Source organism: Pholcus phalangioides, unplaced genomic scaffold (genome assembly GCF_987345545.1).
Source record: "Pholcus phalangioides strain wild (caught in Gottingen) unplaced genomic scaffold, Ppha-v1.0 ptg000001l_1, whole genome shotgun sequence".
Classification (NCBI taxonomy): Eukaryota; Metazoa; Arthropoda; class Arachnida; order Araneae; family Pholcidae; genus Pholcus; species Pholcus phalangioides.
This window is the reverse complement of record NW_028301594.1, coordinates 19,929,586-19,946,521: the sequence shown is the minus strand read 5'-3', so window position 1 is coordinate 19,946,521 and position 16,936 is coordinate 19,929,586. Positions and strand designations below refer to the sequence as shown.

At 37.9% G+C, this 16,936-nt stretch overlaps 1 protein-coding gene across 2 annotated transcripts in view; it reads right to left on the bottom strand.

The window, feature by feature from the left end:
- LOC149090035 (cell adhesion molecule Dscam1-like) overlaps positions 1-16,936 on the bottom strand; it is a 105,228-nt gene that overhangs the window by 54,979 nt on the left and 33,313 nt on the right. For both annotated transcript variants that reach the window (XM_089232013.1, XM_089232015.1), the window contains exons 4-7: positions 15,575-15,721; positions 12,454-12,744; positions 7,264-7,533; positions 4,843-5,253 (exon numbers count right to left, since the gene is read on the bottom strand). In XM_089232013.1, the coding sequence (XP_089088139.1) occupies positions 4,843-5,253; positions 7,264-7,533; positions 12,454-12,744; positions 15,575-15,721 (1,119 nt within the window). The remainder of the gene's footprint in view (positions 1-4,842; positions 5,254-7,263; positions 7,534-12,453; positions 12,745-15,574; positions 15,722-16,936) is intronic.

The window sequence follows — 16,936 nt, the reverse complement described above, 5'->3', positions numbered from 1 at the left end:
CTCAAACCTTTCTTAATGAGTTTTTCTTCAAGAGAAATATGTTTTAACAAACTAGGAATTTAATGCACCAAATGTAGGCCTATTATAATGTTTTCCAAGGAAAGAAAGGAGCCATTTTGTGTCAGTTGCAGAAAGATAAGTTTACAGGTCAGAAGATTTAGGTGAGATTACAACGAGAAATTCGTGACAATTCCATGTTTGAAAATCGGCCGAAAATTCGTTATAAGCGTACTTTGCTGAAATCGTTGTTCGTTATTAGCAATCGAAATTGCATACACAAGCATTACGAAATTCACGAGACACGGAAAAACTTCGTTGTATGTAAAAATTCGTAATATCCGCGTTCGTTATAAAGGAGTGCGACTTCATATACGACTCTATGTAGATCGTCTTTATCTTGGAGGCTTTGGCCCTTCCCCCATTGAAGAAAACACAAACTGCCTGAAATTTTTAGTTTGTTAGACCAGTTCCAAAAGTTCTCAACCCTTTTTGAGATGGTGGGTGGGTAGATTGGAATCAAAAGAATAAATAATCAATAAAGAATTAATTGCTATATTAATTACACGATATTTATATTATTATTAACTAACATCGCATTAATTAAATAGTTAAAAAAGTCCAAATAACTATTACAGACACGTAAGATTAGTTATCCCATTGACATTAGTTATCGCATTAGTATTTTACGGTATGATTGATGTTACGGGCTGGTGGTTAAAAAACAACGTATATAAGAAATTTTTGAAGTTTTATAAAACATTTTAAAAACTATTAGATTTACCTTTAAAGCATTAATTTATAGGTCTTTTTTGCCATAAAAGGTCAATTTCATCCAAAGCAATTCATTTTAAGGAATACTGTAAACAAGTAGATCGTTGCAGTTCTTGTGGCACTCTATTCAGTAGTGCCAAAATTCACCTGTAGAGCCAAAACATATTATTTTGTTTCCATACGCAATACTATCAAAAAAAACAATATTATTCCAGCGTATTCTATCACCACCTAAAATCCTGCGCCATCAACTGAGAATCACCCTGTGTAATCCAAAACTTCATACAAATTTTCGTTTAAAGTTGCAATAATATATGTGAGGTAACACATATATATGTTGCAAAAGTTGTATATGTTACTGCCGAAGCTCGAAGGGCGGCCAGTTCACGAATCGGCAGAGAGTTTTGGCCAAAGTCCGATTTGCAGATATTATTTTGCATTTGACAGCCATTCCGCGAAGTGGCTGGAGATCCCTGGGCCAATGTTCGATGAGCTGTTGCAAGATGATCCTTGGAGCGCCAAATTCATTTGTTTTTCATCGCTAACGTGTGATATATGGCTACAATAGTAGCTGTATTCGATTAGCTCCATGTGACAATAGAAAAATAAAAGAAATTGGAGAGAAAAAATTATTTATGTATAACGATATAGTTTGTTTGTTAAATTTTGAGAGAAAAAAAAATTGATAACCACATCGAAGCCCGGAATCCGAACATTGGCCGGGCCAATTTACAATGAAGTTGTTCAATTCGCAATTGGTCGATTTTGCTCTTTAACATGTACCGTCAAATCTCTATAAGTCGAATGTGCAGCGGCCGACAAAAAACTTCGAGTTATCGTTATTTCAACTTATTGGAAATTCCCATTTCAGGGGGGGGCGGGGGGAAAGAAAGATTAAGATTATTAAAATAACAGCGCTATTTTACGAATAACGTTAAAACACGTCAAACTACTGCAGATGAAGTAATTCGAAAACATAAGTTATTTAATAATACTTAATTATTGGATAAGAATATTTAGAAATAAACAAGACTCGCATACTGTGTGTATTAGTAGGCATGTGTACATGTAGGCATGTGTAGTGCTTTCAATGACTTTTTCGCGTCGGTTTTTAATGGAGATAATGATATTCGATATACGGGTGTTGCATGGGGTAATAAAACGCTCAACGATATTCAAGTGGAAGACGTGGAGGTCCTAAATCTTCTAAGAAATGTATGTGCAAGCAAAGCACCAGGACCAGATGATATCTATCCCAGGGTTCTCAGGGAAGGTGCTAATGAATTGTTGGGGCCAGTCGCACAGATATACAGGAGTAGTGTTGCTGAGGGTATCGTCCCGAGAGATTGGAAACTGGCTAACGTTGTTCCGATATTTAAGAAGGGTAGTAGAGAAGTGGTGTCTAATTATCGTCCAGTGAGTTTGACGAGCTCCCTCTCGAAAATTTTGGAAATTATCATCAAAAGGCAGTTTGTGAAGTGGATAGACGAGAATAATGTATTGTCGGATAATCAGCATGGGTTCAGGAAGGGGAAGTCATGTGTAACTAACCTCCTTTGCTTCTATGATTACGTGACTAAGGCTTTGGGTGAGAGCAAAAATGTCGACGTTGTTTACCTTGATTTCCAGAAGGCATTCGATCGGGTCCAACATGGCAAACTCTTGAAGCGTTTACACGAGATTGAAATAGGGGGCAACTTGCTGAATTGGATAGAATCGTGGTTAAGAGATAGGTCGCAACGAGTTATGGTGAACGGGGAATTCTCTGGTTGGACAGACGTCACAAGTGGAGTTCCTCAGGGAAGTGTCCTTGGCCCCATACTTTTTTCACTTTTTATCGATAAACTCGATCAGGGTATCGATGGAATTACTAGCAAATTCGCAGATGATGTGAAGCTAATGGGGGTAATCGGGAATGAAAGCGATAGGGAGTTGCTCCAGACCAACTTAAACAAGATTGCAGCATGGGCAAATGAATGGAGCATGACGTTTAGCGTAGATAAGTGCATGGTCGCTCATTTTGGTTCGAACAACCAACGGTTCTCTTACGAGTTGAATGGTGTCACTATCCCGGATGCAACTAGAGTCACCGATTTGGGAATTCTCATTGACGAGCGACTTAAGTTTTCTGAACATTGTTCAGCGGTTGTCAAAAAATCGAATAGAATGCTTGGTCTCATTTTCAAAAAGGTCTCTTCGCGTTCTCCTAAAGTCATTCTTCCTCTTTTTCGAGGCTTAGTTCGTCCTGGACTGGAGTATGCTGTAAGGTTTTGGAGACCATACCTACAGAGGGACATAGACTTGATTGAAGGGGTGCAGAGAAGAGCTACACGTGTCCTTATTGGCACACAGGGCTTGAGTTATGAAGAGAGACTTCATTTTTTGAATATGTTTACATTGGATGAACGCAGGTGTCGAGGAGATATGATCGAAGTGTTCAAAATTTTCAATGGGATGGATAGGATGGACCATGAACTTTTAGTACACCGCCAATCGACTGCTTTTACAAGGGGACACCAGTATCGATTGGTGAGGGACAATGCAAGGTTATGGTGTCGCAGGGAATTTTTCTCCAATAGGGTTGTTAATAAATGGAATAGCTTACCCCCGGAGGTAGTAAATTGTAACACAATTGACACGTTTAAAAAGAAATACGATAAACATGTTGGGGTAAATCGAGAAGCTATCCATTCTTAGAATAAGACAACCATAAGTATTCTTTATGGGCATCGTATAATATTTTATCATGTGTATATATTGTTTGTAATTTGTGTTAATTGCATTTTTAATTGGGTTGCTGTATTTTTGAAACATATGACAACCATATTTTTATGGGCATCTTTTTATCAGCCACCTCGTTGGGCATTTTGCCTGTTGTGGCGTTGTATTTGTATTTGTATTTGTATTTGTATTACTGTATTATTCAATCGGATACATACATAATAGTCGCGTAAATAATGAAACGTATTGCAAATAAAGTATAAACAAGATTATTTTCTGTCAAAAAATGCAGTGATTTTTGACTGCTCTCTTTTTCTTGTCCTTCTTTCATGAGAAAGTCATTCACTTTTTTTGCAAGCAGAAAAATGAATCTGCTAAATTATATTGCTAAATGCTAAATTATATTGCTAAATGCTAAATTATATTGCTAAATGCTAAATTATATTGCTAAATGCTAAATTATATTGCTAAATGCTAAACTCCATTTCTGAATGCCAAATTTTATTGCTGAATACTAAATTCTACTGCTAAATGCTGAATTCCATTACTAAATGCTAAATTTTATTGCTGAATACTAAATTATATTGCTGAATACTAAATTCTATTGCTAAATGCTGAATTCCATCACTAAATGCTGAATTTTATTGCTGAATGCTAAATTCTACTGCTAAATGCTAAATTATACTGCTAAATGCTGAATTACATTACTAAATGCTAAATTTTATTGCTGAATACTGAATTATATTGCTGAATACTGAATTATATTACTGAATACTGAATTATATTGCTGAATACTGAATTATATTGCTGAATACTGAATTATATTGCTGAATACTGAATTATATTGCTGAATACTGAATTATATTGCTGAATACTGAATTCCATTGCTAAATGCTAAAAAAAATTCTATTGCTAAATTTTATTTTTCAAATTTCTCTCATTCCCGAAAACTTCGACTTGAAGGAAGAAAACTTCGAGTTAAGGGAAAAATGTTTAGCAGTAAAATACGGGAAAAAGTTCTAGGGCTCACTGGAAACTTCGACTTAGACAGATATTCGAGTTATAGCAAAATGGCTTTACATAATTTATTGCATGGCTGTGTGTGTGTTGCATGGCAACATTGTGTGGCTGATGTGTGTGAGTTACTCGATGGTGTAAAATGTTCGCAAATATATACTTCAGATTCTTAGGAAGGCAAAGAAATAATTTGAATTTAAAAGAAATGGAAGAAAAATCGATCTACAGACTCTTTGGATTTAGAGTCCAAGAAGAGTCTGTTTTTTAATCTATATATAGAGGAAAGGGAAAATGCTTTCCTGAAACGTTGCTGCTTTTCTTTATTATATTTACCTTTGCGCCACCGAATGTCTTCGTAAGGATAACCGGAAAACGGGCAAAAGACGGTGAAGTTGTCTCCCGAGAGAGCCGTCACATTGCTCAAGGGCCTCATCATCAAAGGTCCCATCACGTTGAGCCTGCGGGCGTGAGACCGAAACCCGGCGTCGTTGGATGCTATGCACGAGTAAACGCCCCCGTCAGCAACTTCTATGGACGAGATGTTGACGTAGCTGACGACATCGCCGACGTCGGACAGAAACGTGCTGACTAAAACGTTCGGTCGGCTGGTGACGGGCCAAATTCCATCCAACGTCCAGTTGATTTGAGGAGGCGGATTACCCGAGGCCACGCAGGACAGCGAGACGTAACTCCTCTGGAGAACTGTCTTCTCTGCGAAACTCCTGATCAGCATCGGAGCGACGTCTGCAGCAAAAAGAAAAAAGAAGTAATTATTACCTCAGTTTTGTATTTTATATTATATTAACAGTACTATCAGCTTCTTTTTTGATAGTAAAATTGTACAATCAAAATCGAGTAACATTTTACTCTGTCATGAAAGCATTAATTACAGTCAAATTCCGTTATAACAACATCGAAGATTCTGAAGAATTTTCTCGTTATAACCGAAGTGCCGTTACAACCGAGGTGGACGTTTTCAAAATTTCTTTAAAACCAAAAATATGATATCAGTTGCAATCAAATAGTGTGCATGAAGTGAAGTTGTTTTTGGGGTGACCATATTTGATCAAGAAGAATGCGGGAAATTGTGATCATAAATACGGGAAATCGTCAATTTTTGAAAAATGTTTCTAATCGACGGCTAACTCCACAATTATATCGTATGAATAAGTCTTGGTGAAAAATGCAGTGCTACAGCAAGTCAGCAGGGGATGATTCGAAAATGTATTTGACGCAAAAAGGAAAAAAAAGTTGAACTCGGCAAAAGCTGTCTTCACAGAATCACAGTCCCCTCCCCTCGGGAAAAAGTGATTGTTCTGGGCCTAAAAATAACTGCTACCGAATTTATAAACTTACTGTCGAAAATTTGAGCACATCTCATTTTCATGTGGTCCTTTTTGACAGTGCTCCGGTTGACCATTAAGACGGAACACGGCAAATATTTGAGATTAATATTGATATATAGTCACATAATTACCATAATATAATGTATAAATTAGGCAAATTACCTTCATGCTCGATTTTAGTAAGGGTTACGAATTTAAGTAAACTTCGTTGAAAAAAAAAGGGTTTTTTCAGTGATCGTGATCTTTTCTAATTATGATAAATAATGCAAAATGACGACAAAAAATGTGGCGTTATACCCGAGGTCATTACGTTTTCATTGACGTTATAAGCCATGCTCGCTAACAATATTCCGCATGGGAATTTGGGAATTTTGTCAGAACCACCAATTATTGACGTTATATAAAAAGGCGTCTTTGAATCCGAGGGTGTTACAACTGAGTTCAATTGTTCAGTATTCTTCAGATGCAGCGCGCTTCTTAAACCTTTCAGACCCTGGTGCCACAAATCTGTGGGTTGCTTTTACTACTTCTGCTACTTAATCTTACAATGCACCTCATATACATTCCTCCACGGGATTCCTAACGAATCGGCACGTGCCGGAATGTGTGTTCTGAGTGTATGTGTGACCCTAATGTATTTATGCAGTAGAGTTGCCCCCCTTTTTTTTTTCGTGTTTGTGCTGCCATCCAGCTTCCATTTTCTGAAGTAAAGATGGAAATGCTTGACTTTTTCGTGTTCCGTCAGTATCGTGTTGTAGGTCTGCCTGCTTTTTCTAATGAGAGCCGGCACGCATTCACACTTCGAAGTTGGAAAACCGCAACAAACTAACAAACTAACTTCAGCCGACCACCACTGTGTTGTCAACGAGGTTAGAACCTGGATCCTCAGGGCGAGAGTCCAGCACGATGCCCACTCGACAGCACGGCGTTTTCTCGCTATAGAATTTTTTTCTTTTGACCTCAGGGAGTTAAGCCAGGATTGTATAAGTTTTGAGTTGGAAATATGGTAAACATGAACTTTTTCAGAGGGGTTTCCTCTTGAGGTTTCTTCCAGGAGAAAGTGCCTCCCGGAAAAGTGTCATTTATTATTCAAAATTGCAATAAAAAAATTCAATAAAATTCTGGAAATTATTGGATGTGAATTTACCCTGCATCATTTGGCTGAAAAAATTTGAACTATTTCTTCCCAAGAAATTAAAAATTTGAAAAAAAATAAAGATGCACTGATATTTATATGTTTAAATGCATTTTTTGAGTATCAAAAATGCATAAAAAATATATTTTGCAAATGCCAAAAAATGAATGGTCTGAAAAAGTTTTTTTTTTCCTCCATAATACCACAATTTTTTTCAATCATCTCAATTTAATTTGTGTATTGTTTTCAGGAGGAATCGATGGTGGCACTTACCAGTGATGATGAGCCTCGCAGAAGCTTGTTCGAAGAAACTGTCCGATTGAGCGAAGCATTGGTAGATTCCGGCGTCTTTCCTCTGTGCCCTCCAAATCAGAAGAGTGTGCGGTTCGGGTGCCGAGATCCTCGAATCCGACGAGATTACTTTCATGTCTTTCCTCCACACGATGCGACTTGCTTTGCCTCCTTCAACTGTGCAATTGAAGATGACTTTCTCTCCGATATCCACGCGGATTTCGTTCGGACGAATCGATACTCTGAGTGGCTCTGAACAAAATAACAAAAGAAATAAAAATTATTAGTTGGCGTTTCACACCTTATTTTTAGTGGAATCACTAACACGGGGGTTCTTATCTTTTTGTATTAAGGAAGGAAATTAAAACAATTCGAAATAAACACGGAAAATACTTTCCCCTTCTCTCATTTATGCTGCTCTTCCCCCAGTTTTTCTCCATTTTTTGAATTCAAATATCTCAGCAAATAGTGCTATAATTAGAAACGTAGTTTTGGTTGTGGCCTCAGAAGAGACAGGGAAACAACTTTATGATTGGGTTTTTAAGGATAGAGTGTCCGTATAAAAAGTTAACTTTTAATAACTATACAGCCCTTTGAATGAAACGATGAACCCCTGCGCTAATTATACGAAGTAAAAATGACACTGGATACGAAGTAAAGATAATTGGAAAGAAAAGTCACATTCTCTCCTCTGTGGCGGAACGAACTACCAACCTCGCACTTACCGGGCGCGTGTTCTACCGTTAAGCTACAGAGAATAGACATTTTCTTTCATAAGAACACGGTGTTCCTTTCGGGATGAGCAATAGACAGCCTCCTAACTCAGCAACGGCTGAATAAAGAAATTAGCCTCCAGATGGCATGGTGACATAGAACGAGGAATGTGTCACCCAGAGAGGAATGAGATTATTCTTTCCAATCGTCTTCGCTTGGTATCCATTCATCTGTAGTTCGTATAAACCCCTTGCAACATGAATGACGTATCCGACGTATGACGAGTTCTACACTTTGCGTACTTTTTGTTCACTGGAAACACCTGTACGAGCAACAGCTCGTAGATGCGTTAGTAAAATGCGGCAAGGGGAATTATGGGAATCACCCTATATATCAATGCAAAAAATAATGGGTTATTTTTTTTTTTTTTGCCATCCAAGCTAACGGAACCCCCTGAAATCCCTCTACGAACCCCTGTACCAAGATAATTTTCTCATCTAAGCTCACAGACCCCCTGAAATCCCTCCAACCATTAGAGATTAAACCTTCCCTCCCGCATAAGATTTCTCAAGTGTGGGAGTACACTATAATGCAGAATGAAATAGCCATGTGTCAGGTCGACTTCCGTGCTGTTTTATGCGCAAGCTGCTTTTCCACTAATTCCACATGGAACTCTATACGACGGTGATTAACTCTATATGATTATAAGTCGTAAATAATCATTTTCTCGACCTTTGATTGTGCTCATTGAAATTTTATGGGTCGTGGGGATGATGGATCTTTTCTGTGATTTGTTTGAACTTTTATGTATGGTTCAATAGCCCTAACTCGCGATTCATGAAGAGCAATGATTCGAGGCATTGACATTGAATGCCGCATCACAATGTGATACTGAACCTTGAGTCTGGTGCCTTAGACCGCTCTGCCAACCTGACACCCACAATGTGATACTGGTTCATTGAGATGCGGTATTCGATATCAATAACTCGAATCATTGCCATCAGTAATGCTTCCAGGAGTGATACTGGTTCAAGTATTCTTGTAGAAGCGAAGCATTACTTGAAGCAGTTCAATCCTTTAACGCTCCAAAGTTGAAAGATCTAAAAAATAAATGATTGACCTATAACATTGAATCGTTCTTTCAATAGTATTTCAATGTCACAGTACCAGTCACCAACCATCATTAGTAGTAGTGAAATGTGCGTTTTTGGGCCGTAGAAGCCTCTACGGGAGAGTAGTAGTGAAATGTGACAGTAGTAGAAAAATTCGATGTCTCCCATAGGAGCTTCTACTACCCAGAAACGCAAATTTCACTACCACTATAATTTCTTACACTGTTCAATTCAAATAGATGTACCCACAGAGTAGAGGGCGTACGCAGGAACAACATTTAGAGGGGTACAAAACGTTTCTTCCCAAAAAATTTTTAGTCACCACCCTTCCAAAAAACATTTAAATTAACAGAAATTGGTTGATATAGCATATAACGGGTATTTTCCTTTGTTTAAACTTTTCCACAGAAATACTAATTTTTGGTCGGTTTTGGGAGGGACACAAGTGCCCCCCTCCCCCCGCTCACATGTACGCCTCTGCCCCAGAGAAGTAAAAAAACATGGCTTTCTCTCAAGTCTTCATCAACGATCCCGCTTTCTTTGAGACTGCATTTATGTAGTTGCCACTTTGCGTATTATTTTTGAAATGATACCCGTAGTAAACCTATAGATAAGAATCGTATATTCCATATAATTAAATCAATTGACTCTGAACCAGTGAGACCCAAAAACCATATTTACCTCGCATGTAAGTATCTCGTAATACTATAATATTTTTTGTCACGCAAGATACCGCTTTTTAGAGTCTTTCCAGTTGAATTGCTTTGTTTAACGAATTGAGCTACTTAGTATGTGCAACGTGAAAATAATTTATTATTCCTGAATGCCTGGAATTCTCAGAAGAAATAGCGAGTCTTGTATTCGAACGAGCACGTACGTAGTTCCTTCCACTCCAGTTGGCATCTCTATCTTGGAATTTCAAGACCAAACCACCAGAGGGACTATGTGAGGGGGGAGGGAGAGGCCGGGTCTTGAAGTAATCTCTAACGTGGAGGATGATTACCCGTAATCAAGGCTCGAAGGGGGAGAAAAAGTCCTCGAGATAGTGCTCTTTCTAGAATCACTAGGTTCATTTTTCCAGCCAACGAGGCAAGATTTGGAATCTTCAAATAATAAAAGAACAAAGAAACTTGGATTGGCGATACGATTGATTGATCGACATTTCACGTGCATTGAGGAAGGGAGAAAAAAATCTTCCAACCTCATCAGAAAAATTCATTTTTCCCATAATAGTTTAACCCTTACGGCGGCAATGACGAGATATATCGCCTAACTTTATGCCCTATATTTTTGGCAATCACGAAATATATCACCTTTTCAGAACCCTATAATTTTGGTAATGATGAACCCGGTCACTGCGTTGTAGTTCTTTTTCGCACTCAAACAGGCTGTTGTTGTTGGCCAAAACCAAAAAAGCCAACCATAGTTCCCTGTTCTGTCTCCATGAGGATTGTTGTTGGCCGTTGTGTGGACTTGTGGGCGTCGTGCTGGAATGTTATTGTGAGAACTTCGTTGACGGCACAGTGGTGGTCAGCCAAAATTTCTTTTCTGTGATTTTCCGATTTCAAAGTGCGAATGCGAGTCGGTCGCTCATTTGAAAAATTCTCTCCGAAGAAAGGAGGCAGACCTTCAAAATGGTACTTACACCAAGGCAGCACAAATCCCAGGTGCAAGGTCACCATGGCGATTGAAAAATTGGTTATTGGCGCCTACATTTTTTGGAGTTACTAAACTATAGGCTGAGAGCAGCACAAGATGTTTGGAATTTATGACAGCATATCTGCCAACATGAAAGAAGGTCACTATGCCCTCTGAAACAGTCACAACAAGCATTATTTTGGACTTAATTTGCAGGTGAAATTTTTTTTTGCGATTCGTCCAGCCCCGACATTTACCATTTTTACTTCGAAATGTGTAACAAAGATGGCAACACCAGCAACAAGAACAGTTCTGACAAAATAAATACGTTTGGTCCATGCATATACATATACCCGCTCAACAGGTCCCACGTGTACCGATTCGTTAGAAATTCCGCAGAGGAATGTGCACGAGGTGTGTGTGTGGTTAAGTAGCAGTCAAACATGTTTTCCATTCCCCCCCCCCCCCAACCTGTCAGATCAACATTTCTCCATCTTTTGTAAAATATTCTTCTTGAAAATAAATTTTGCAGAGGATTATGCATTATGCATTATTAAATTATGCAATATTATGCATTTTGCAGAGGATTTATTATGCGGATCAGGTAAATTTTGGAAACCACGTAAAGCAGTGGGGGGGGGGGGGGTGGTAAAACAATCATTTTCCGGTGACTATGCATAGTAATCAAGTGTCGTTGGTGAATTTGATAAATGCTTGTAATTTTTCGCATTTGTCCGTGATTATGCATAATACCCCAGCGTCGCGTCTTCGGTAAACATGATAAATGGTACTTCATGGCATACTATACATAATAATCCATACATTTATTATATCGAGGTACGATCGTAAAATTGTGATCATTATATCGGGGTCCATCTATATTCATCGCACATACTAGAATCACTTGGAATTTTTTTTCATATTTATCAACTTCACCAATTACACTACGAAATTATGCATAATCACAGATAAAGACGATAAATATCAAGTATTAATCAAATTTACCAAGGACTTTCGGGTTATTATGCATAATCACTAGTAAAAGTGATTATGTTTTCAGCATTTAACAAATTTACCAACTTGCTTGGGTATTATGCATATTCGCCTGTAAAAAAATGATAAATTTATCGAACTTATCTAGACGACTGGTAAGTATGCATAATAACCGGTAATTATGTATAATAACTGGTTTATCATATTTATGACTAGGGTTCAGATTTTTATGACTTAAAGATGGAACGTCTTTGCTGATTAGATAGGTTAGAAAAACTTGAAATTCAGGTTTGAAGGTGGATTCACATCTACAGACACTCACCGTGTTGTGTCAGACACGGCAAAAATTCTTCAACATGAAACCAAATGAACGTATTCATATTCTATCGTATCGTGGAGGCGCCGGCGTAGACAGACATTTTTATGAGAAAGAATGTTTGCTGTGTCTGACACGATACGGCGAGTGCCTGTAGATGTGAATCCACCCTAAAACATAACAGCAACGACGTTTCATCTTCGGGTCATAAAAATCCTAGCCCTATTTATCACATTTGTTGTAAATTGTGTTCTGTATAATATACAGTACACAATTTATATAGTGTATATATAACTTTGTGACCCCACGAGAAGCAGAACTGTACAGAATATTTTGCCCACGGTCTAGAAAGTTTGTGCACCTCTGACTTAAAGGTGTTAAATATTGGATTTTGTTCACCTTCTATGAATAGTTCCGTCTCGACTTCCTCCTGTCCGACGGAACTGCTAGCTTGGCAGACGTACTTCCCACTGTCTGATGCGACAGTTTTGCGGAAATGGAGGATGGCATTCGCTTGGTCCATGAGGCTTCTCGATTGAGGTCTTGAAGGGTCTCCGATTTTGTACCATCTGTATACGGGCACCGGATAGCCATGAGCGATGCAGCTCAGGGTGACTGAACCACCCGCTGGAGCCGTGACTCGTCTTCCAGATCTTCTTATCAATCTCGGAGCCTGCGTGTGATGAGGCTCTAGTAGAGAGAAAGAGAAACATCAAAGTTATATACAGGGTGTCCCATCAATTCGAATGGCTTTAAAGGAAAAAAAAAAATCAAGTGTGCCCCCTTAGATTTGTCGAAGAGTCAGATTTTTTCTGACACGGGAAGGAAAAAATAGTCCAAATTATTTCCAATAGGTGGCGATGCATAGTCTTGTTTCCTGATAATAAGCAAATTTAACTTATCCCTTTAAAAGACGATGGGAATCAAAAACTAGCTTATGAACAAAGTTCTCCCCAGGTGATAGTGAACACGAATTGAATCACGGGTTTGTTACATCATTATGTCCATTTGAAAGACCGCTGTGTTTACACTGGAGGAAAAGGTGCATTTGGTGAACATTCCCAAATGAAAACAAATGCCTGCTTTACGGCCCGAGATACACATGCTATTTATTACGTACTTTCATGCTGCTAAGCACGCTCGGGCTTCCGTGCTGTTAAGTAGCATGCATATCTCGAGCCTATGACCTGAATTAGAGGTCTTCAAAAGCATGGCCCGCGGGTCACAATTGGCCCTCTGAGCTATTTTGTGGAGGCTCGCCGATCAACTTCAAAAAATGGTTGAAAACATTGAAAAACGATTAATTCTAGATTTAATGAGAAAAATAATTTCGGAATTAACGAAAGAAATAATTTCGAAAATGTGGAAAGAAATAATTCTACAATAAATGATATAATGAATAAAGAAACAATTTCAGAATTGATGAAAATTCAGGATTAATGAAAGAAATAATTTAAAAATTTTTAAAACAAATAATTTCAGAATTAGTGAAAAATTAACATATAAATTAATGAAATTTCTGATAGAAACTATTTCACAACCAATAAAAGAATAATTGCAAAATTATTGAAAGAAATGATTTCATATAAGACAGAGACATATTAAAACGGAAAAGTACGAGTACCGTATCAAGAAAGTGTTCATTCATTTGAAAGCTTTACGGGCGCCGGTATTTTTGAGGGTTCCGATGGATTCCGTATAACCCTAAAAGAAGCTTTCAGAAATCTTATGGTTCCGCGGCGTTCCAATCGGAAACCTATGACATAGATCATTAAAATGGAAAATGAAAGAATCATTTCAGATTGGTTTTTTTTTTTTAAATTAACGATCTTGGACCGGTTCAAAAATGGCCAAAAAGTGAAACTTTAAAAAAAAAGACTCTTTTTATGTGTCAAAGAACCGGGTCTGTCTTGAACTGGACACAAGATGGAGAGACATTTCTGAGTTTTTCCAAGACTTCCTACAGCAGCAGCCAAGTGGATTACCCGGCTGCTCTTGACAGGAGGATAAAAGAAAATCCAGTCGCTCTATCCTCTCTTTCCGTTACAACCTCGCTGTTGGCCCAACCCTGAGAAATTTCTCAGTTTTTAGTGGAATATTTGTCAAAAAATTCATCCGTTTCCGTAAATCTGAACGTTCGAAACGTTGATGGCAGCAAATCTGTTCCCCGTAAGCATAGGAAATACATACTTGTTTTTTCAGGCTTTTTGAATTTATATATTATTTTCAAGAGAAATATTGAAAATTTGGTTGGTTTTTTTTTTATATCCGTATTACTTGTGATTAGCAATTTAATTAAAATTTGACGGCTGCTTTTTCAACACATGTATTATACGTTGGAGGTGGTGCGAGGAAAATTAATTCATGTTAGCGTGATCGATTTACCGCAGGCCCACAATACTGAATGTGCAGATAGTTTCAAATTTCAAAGAGAGATGGCAGAAATGAAATCATAAGAAATTTACTGAAATCATAAGCTCAAATGTACATCTATACTCAGGTAGGAATACCATTCGTCCTCCTTTTTGGTGTCATTTCAAGCGTCCTCCCACGTTTTAGAAAATTCATCCTTTTGTCCTCTTTTTCAGGTTTCAAAACAAATCATTCCATTTTTTTCACTCTGAAACATATGTGTATCTCGCACGCTTTAGCCAATGCTCTCAAAATTCTCAGACGGATCCAAGTTGCCTCCAGTCAGTGCAGATGACATTCTAACCATGACCCTGCTTGCCTCAGGATAACGTGAAAAAGAGTCGGAAAAACAAGTCTCAAAGAAGAAAACCGCAATATCCATTTTTAGAATACCATTATTTGTTCACAAACGGCAGATGCCGTGTATGGAAGTGATGGAAGGGGGAGAGTGTTACCTATTCACCTATTCCATTGAGAAATAAAGAAAACTGGATGCAAACAACACTCAATGCCGATTCCTCCTTCTGAGGGTATAGAAAGAAAACCCCGCTTTACTCCAGGCGAAGTAATAAAACTGACAGATGGAAGGCGCACTTCACTAAAAGCGACGGAGGGGGGGGGGGGCTGATCATTATTTTTTTCCCCCATTTTTTGATCCAACTGGTATTGTTTGTGCTAGACGTATGTCAAAATGTCAAGACGTTTCAAGTCCAGAAGTATTGTATAGCTTTCTGCCCTATCTATCATCCTACTCTACCTTTTCCGCCTGGTCTGAAATTCAGAAAGGGGGAAAAAAATTAATGAATATTGACGGCAATATTAAATAAGCTTGACACATCTGTAGGAGCGACGCGTTACTTTTTTGCAGATTATGACAATTCCGGGGCCACAACTAGATGCCTGGCCAACCGGGGCAATCAGATATTTTGGCGTAATGTTGAAGGGTGAAATTGGCGCCCCCTCCGGTATGACACCAGGGCATCAGACCCACCGGCGGCTCGGTTGATTTCCTTTTTGTTCGTTAGAAATTCTTCAAAGGAATGTTTACGAGGAGCAAAGTTAATAAACAGTATTTGTTGAATACTAGCATAACCTTTCCAATACTCACCTGTTACAATGATTTTAGAAAAGTTATAACTTGATTTCTTCTCCTTCGTGATTCCGTTTTCAGTATGGCACCTGAAACTGTAAGCGCTGTCGTGTTCGGTGACGTCCCGGATGTATAAATCTCCATTGTTAAGCATTCCATATTTACCTATTACAAAAAAAAAAAAAAAAAAAAAAAATATTGGGGGTCTAATTTATCGAAACAATAACAATTAAATTATTTGAATCAGTTTATTTCAATTACACACAAAATGGAATTATATCTATCTTTTGGTATTGCATGTCTGATTTTAGAATGAGAAAATCGGGAATTTGCTCAGTCGGATTTTGACATATTCATTGATTAACTACCATAATTGAGCCAAGTCGTAGGACTGCATCTAATACTTGCTTTGCCCTTTTCCCGTTGGAATCAAAGTATAGTCTTGGTACAGTGCGAGACGTAATTAAAAGGCATTCGTAAATTTTAGTGAAATCACTAGAAGGAGCAAAGTAAGAAATATAAAAAGGAAATCAAGATGTTTTATGTGATGGTGCAATAATAACTTTATACCAAATATTAGGAATTTAAAAAAAAGATTTTCCGGTACTTTTTTGGAAAAGCAAAAAAAATATAGTGCAAAGTTATAAGGCACCTAATTGATTTTTTGAGGAAAAGTGAAATCAAATTCAAACAAATTATCTACATATTAATTTACCAAAATTAAAATTGATATTTTGTACAACCACCTTTTTGTTGCTAATGAAAGGAAAAAAAATACGATTTGGCAGGGATTCAACCAAATTAATGAGTGTCACAAAGACAACATTCCGAGCTTGTGATTTGGTGGATTTTAGGTGGTCGATGGAAGGATATCCCCTCCTACCTGCGTATAATGATCTGCAAATTATGTCCCACAAGTTTTCCATGGGGTTGATTTCAGGGGAACGAGTCGTCCATGAAAGGAAGGACATTGATGTTTTCTTGCCTGAATCACTGTTTTGTGTGACGTGACACATGAATTGATGCATTTTCTTGTTGGAATACGTAATCTTGATCTCGAAGAACTTTATATTATACAATACACCAAGTTGCTCCTGCAAATGTTCGATATAGCCTTTTGAGTTCATCCTTGATGACAGAAAAACTACACGTCTTTCCTTCGGCAGAGAATGCTCCCCCAAACCATCACTAAAACTGCCACCCATTCAACGGCTCATTAACTACTGCGTTGCAGACTTCAAACCATACCAATACAACTGGAAACCATCTGTATCATCAAGATTTAATGTCTTTTCATCGGAGAACATAACAGAATACATTGATGAGTTTAAGGCATGGTACATTTTATGAGAATCGAACGATCCTGTTTGTGTTTTGAAG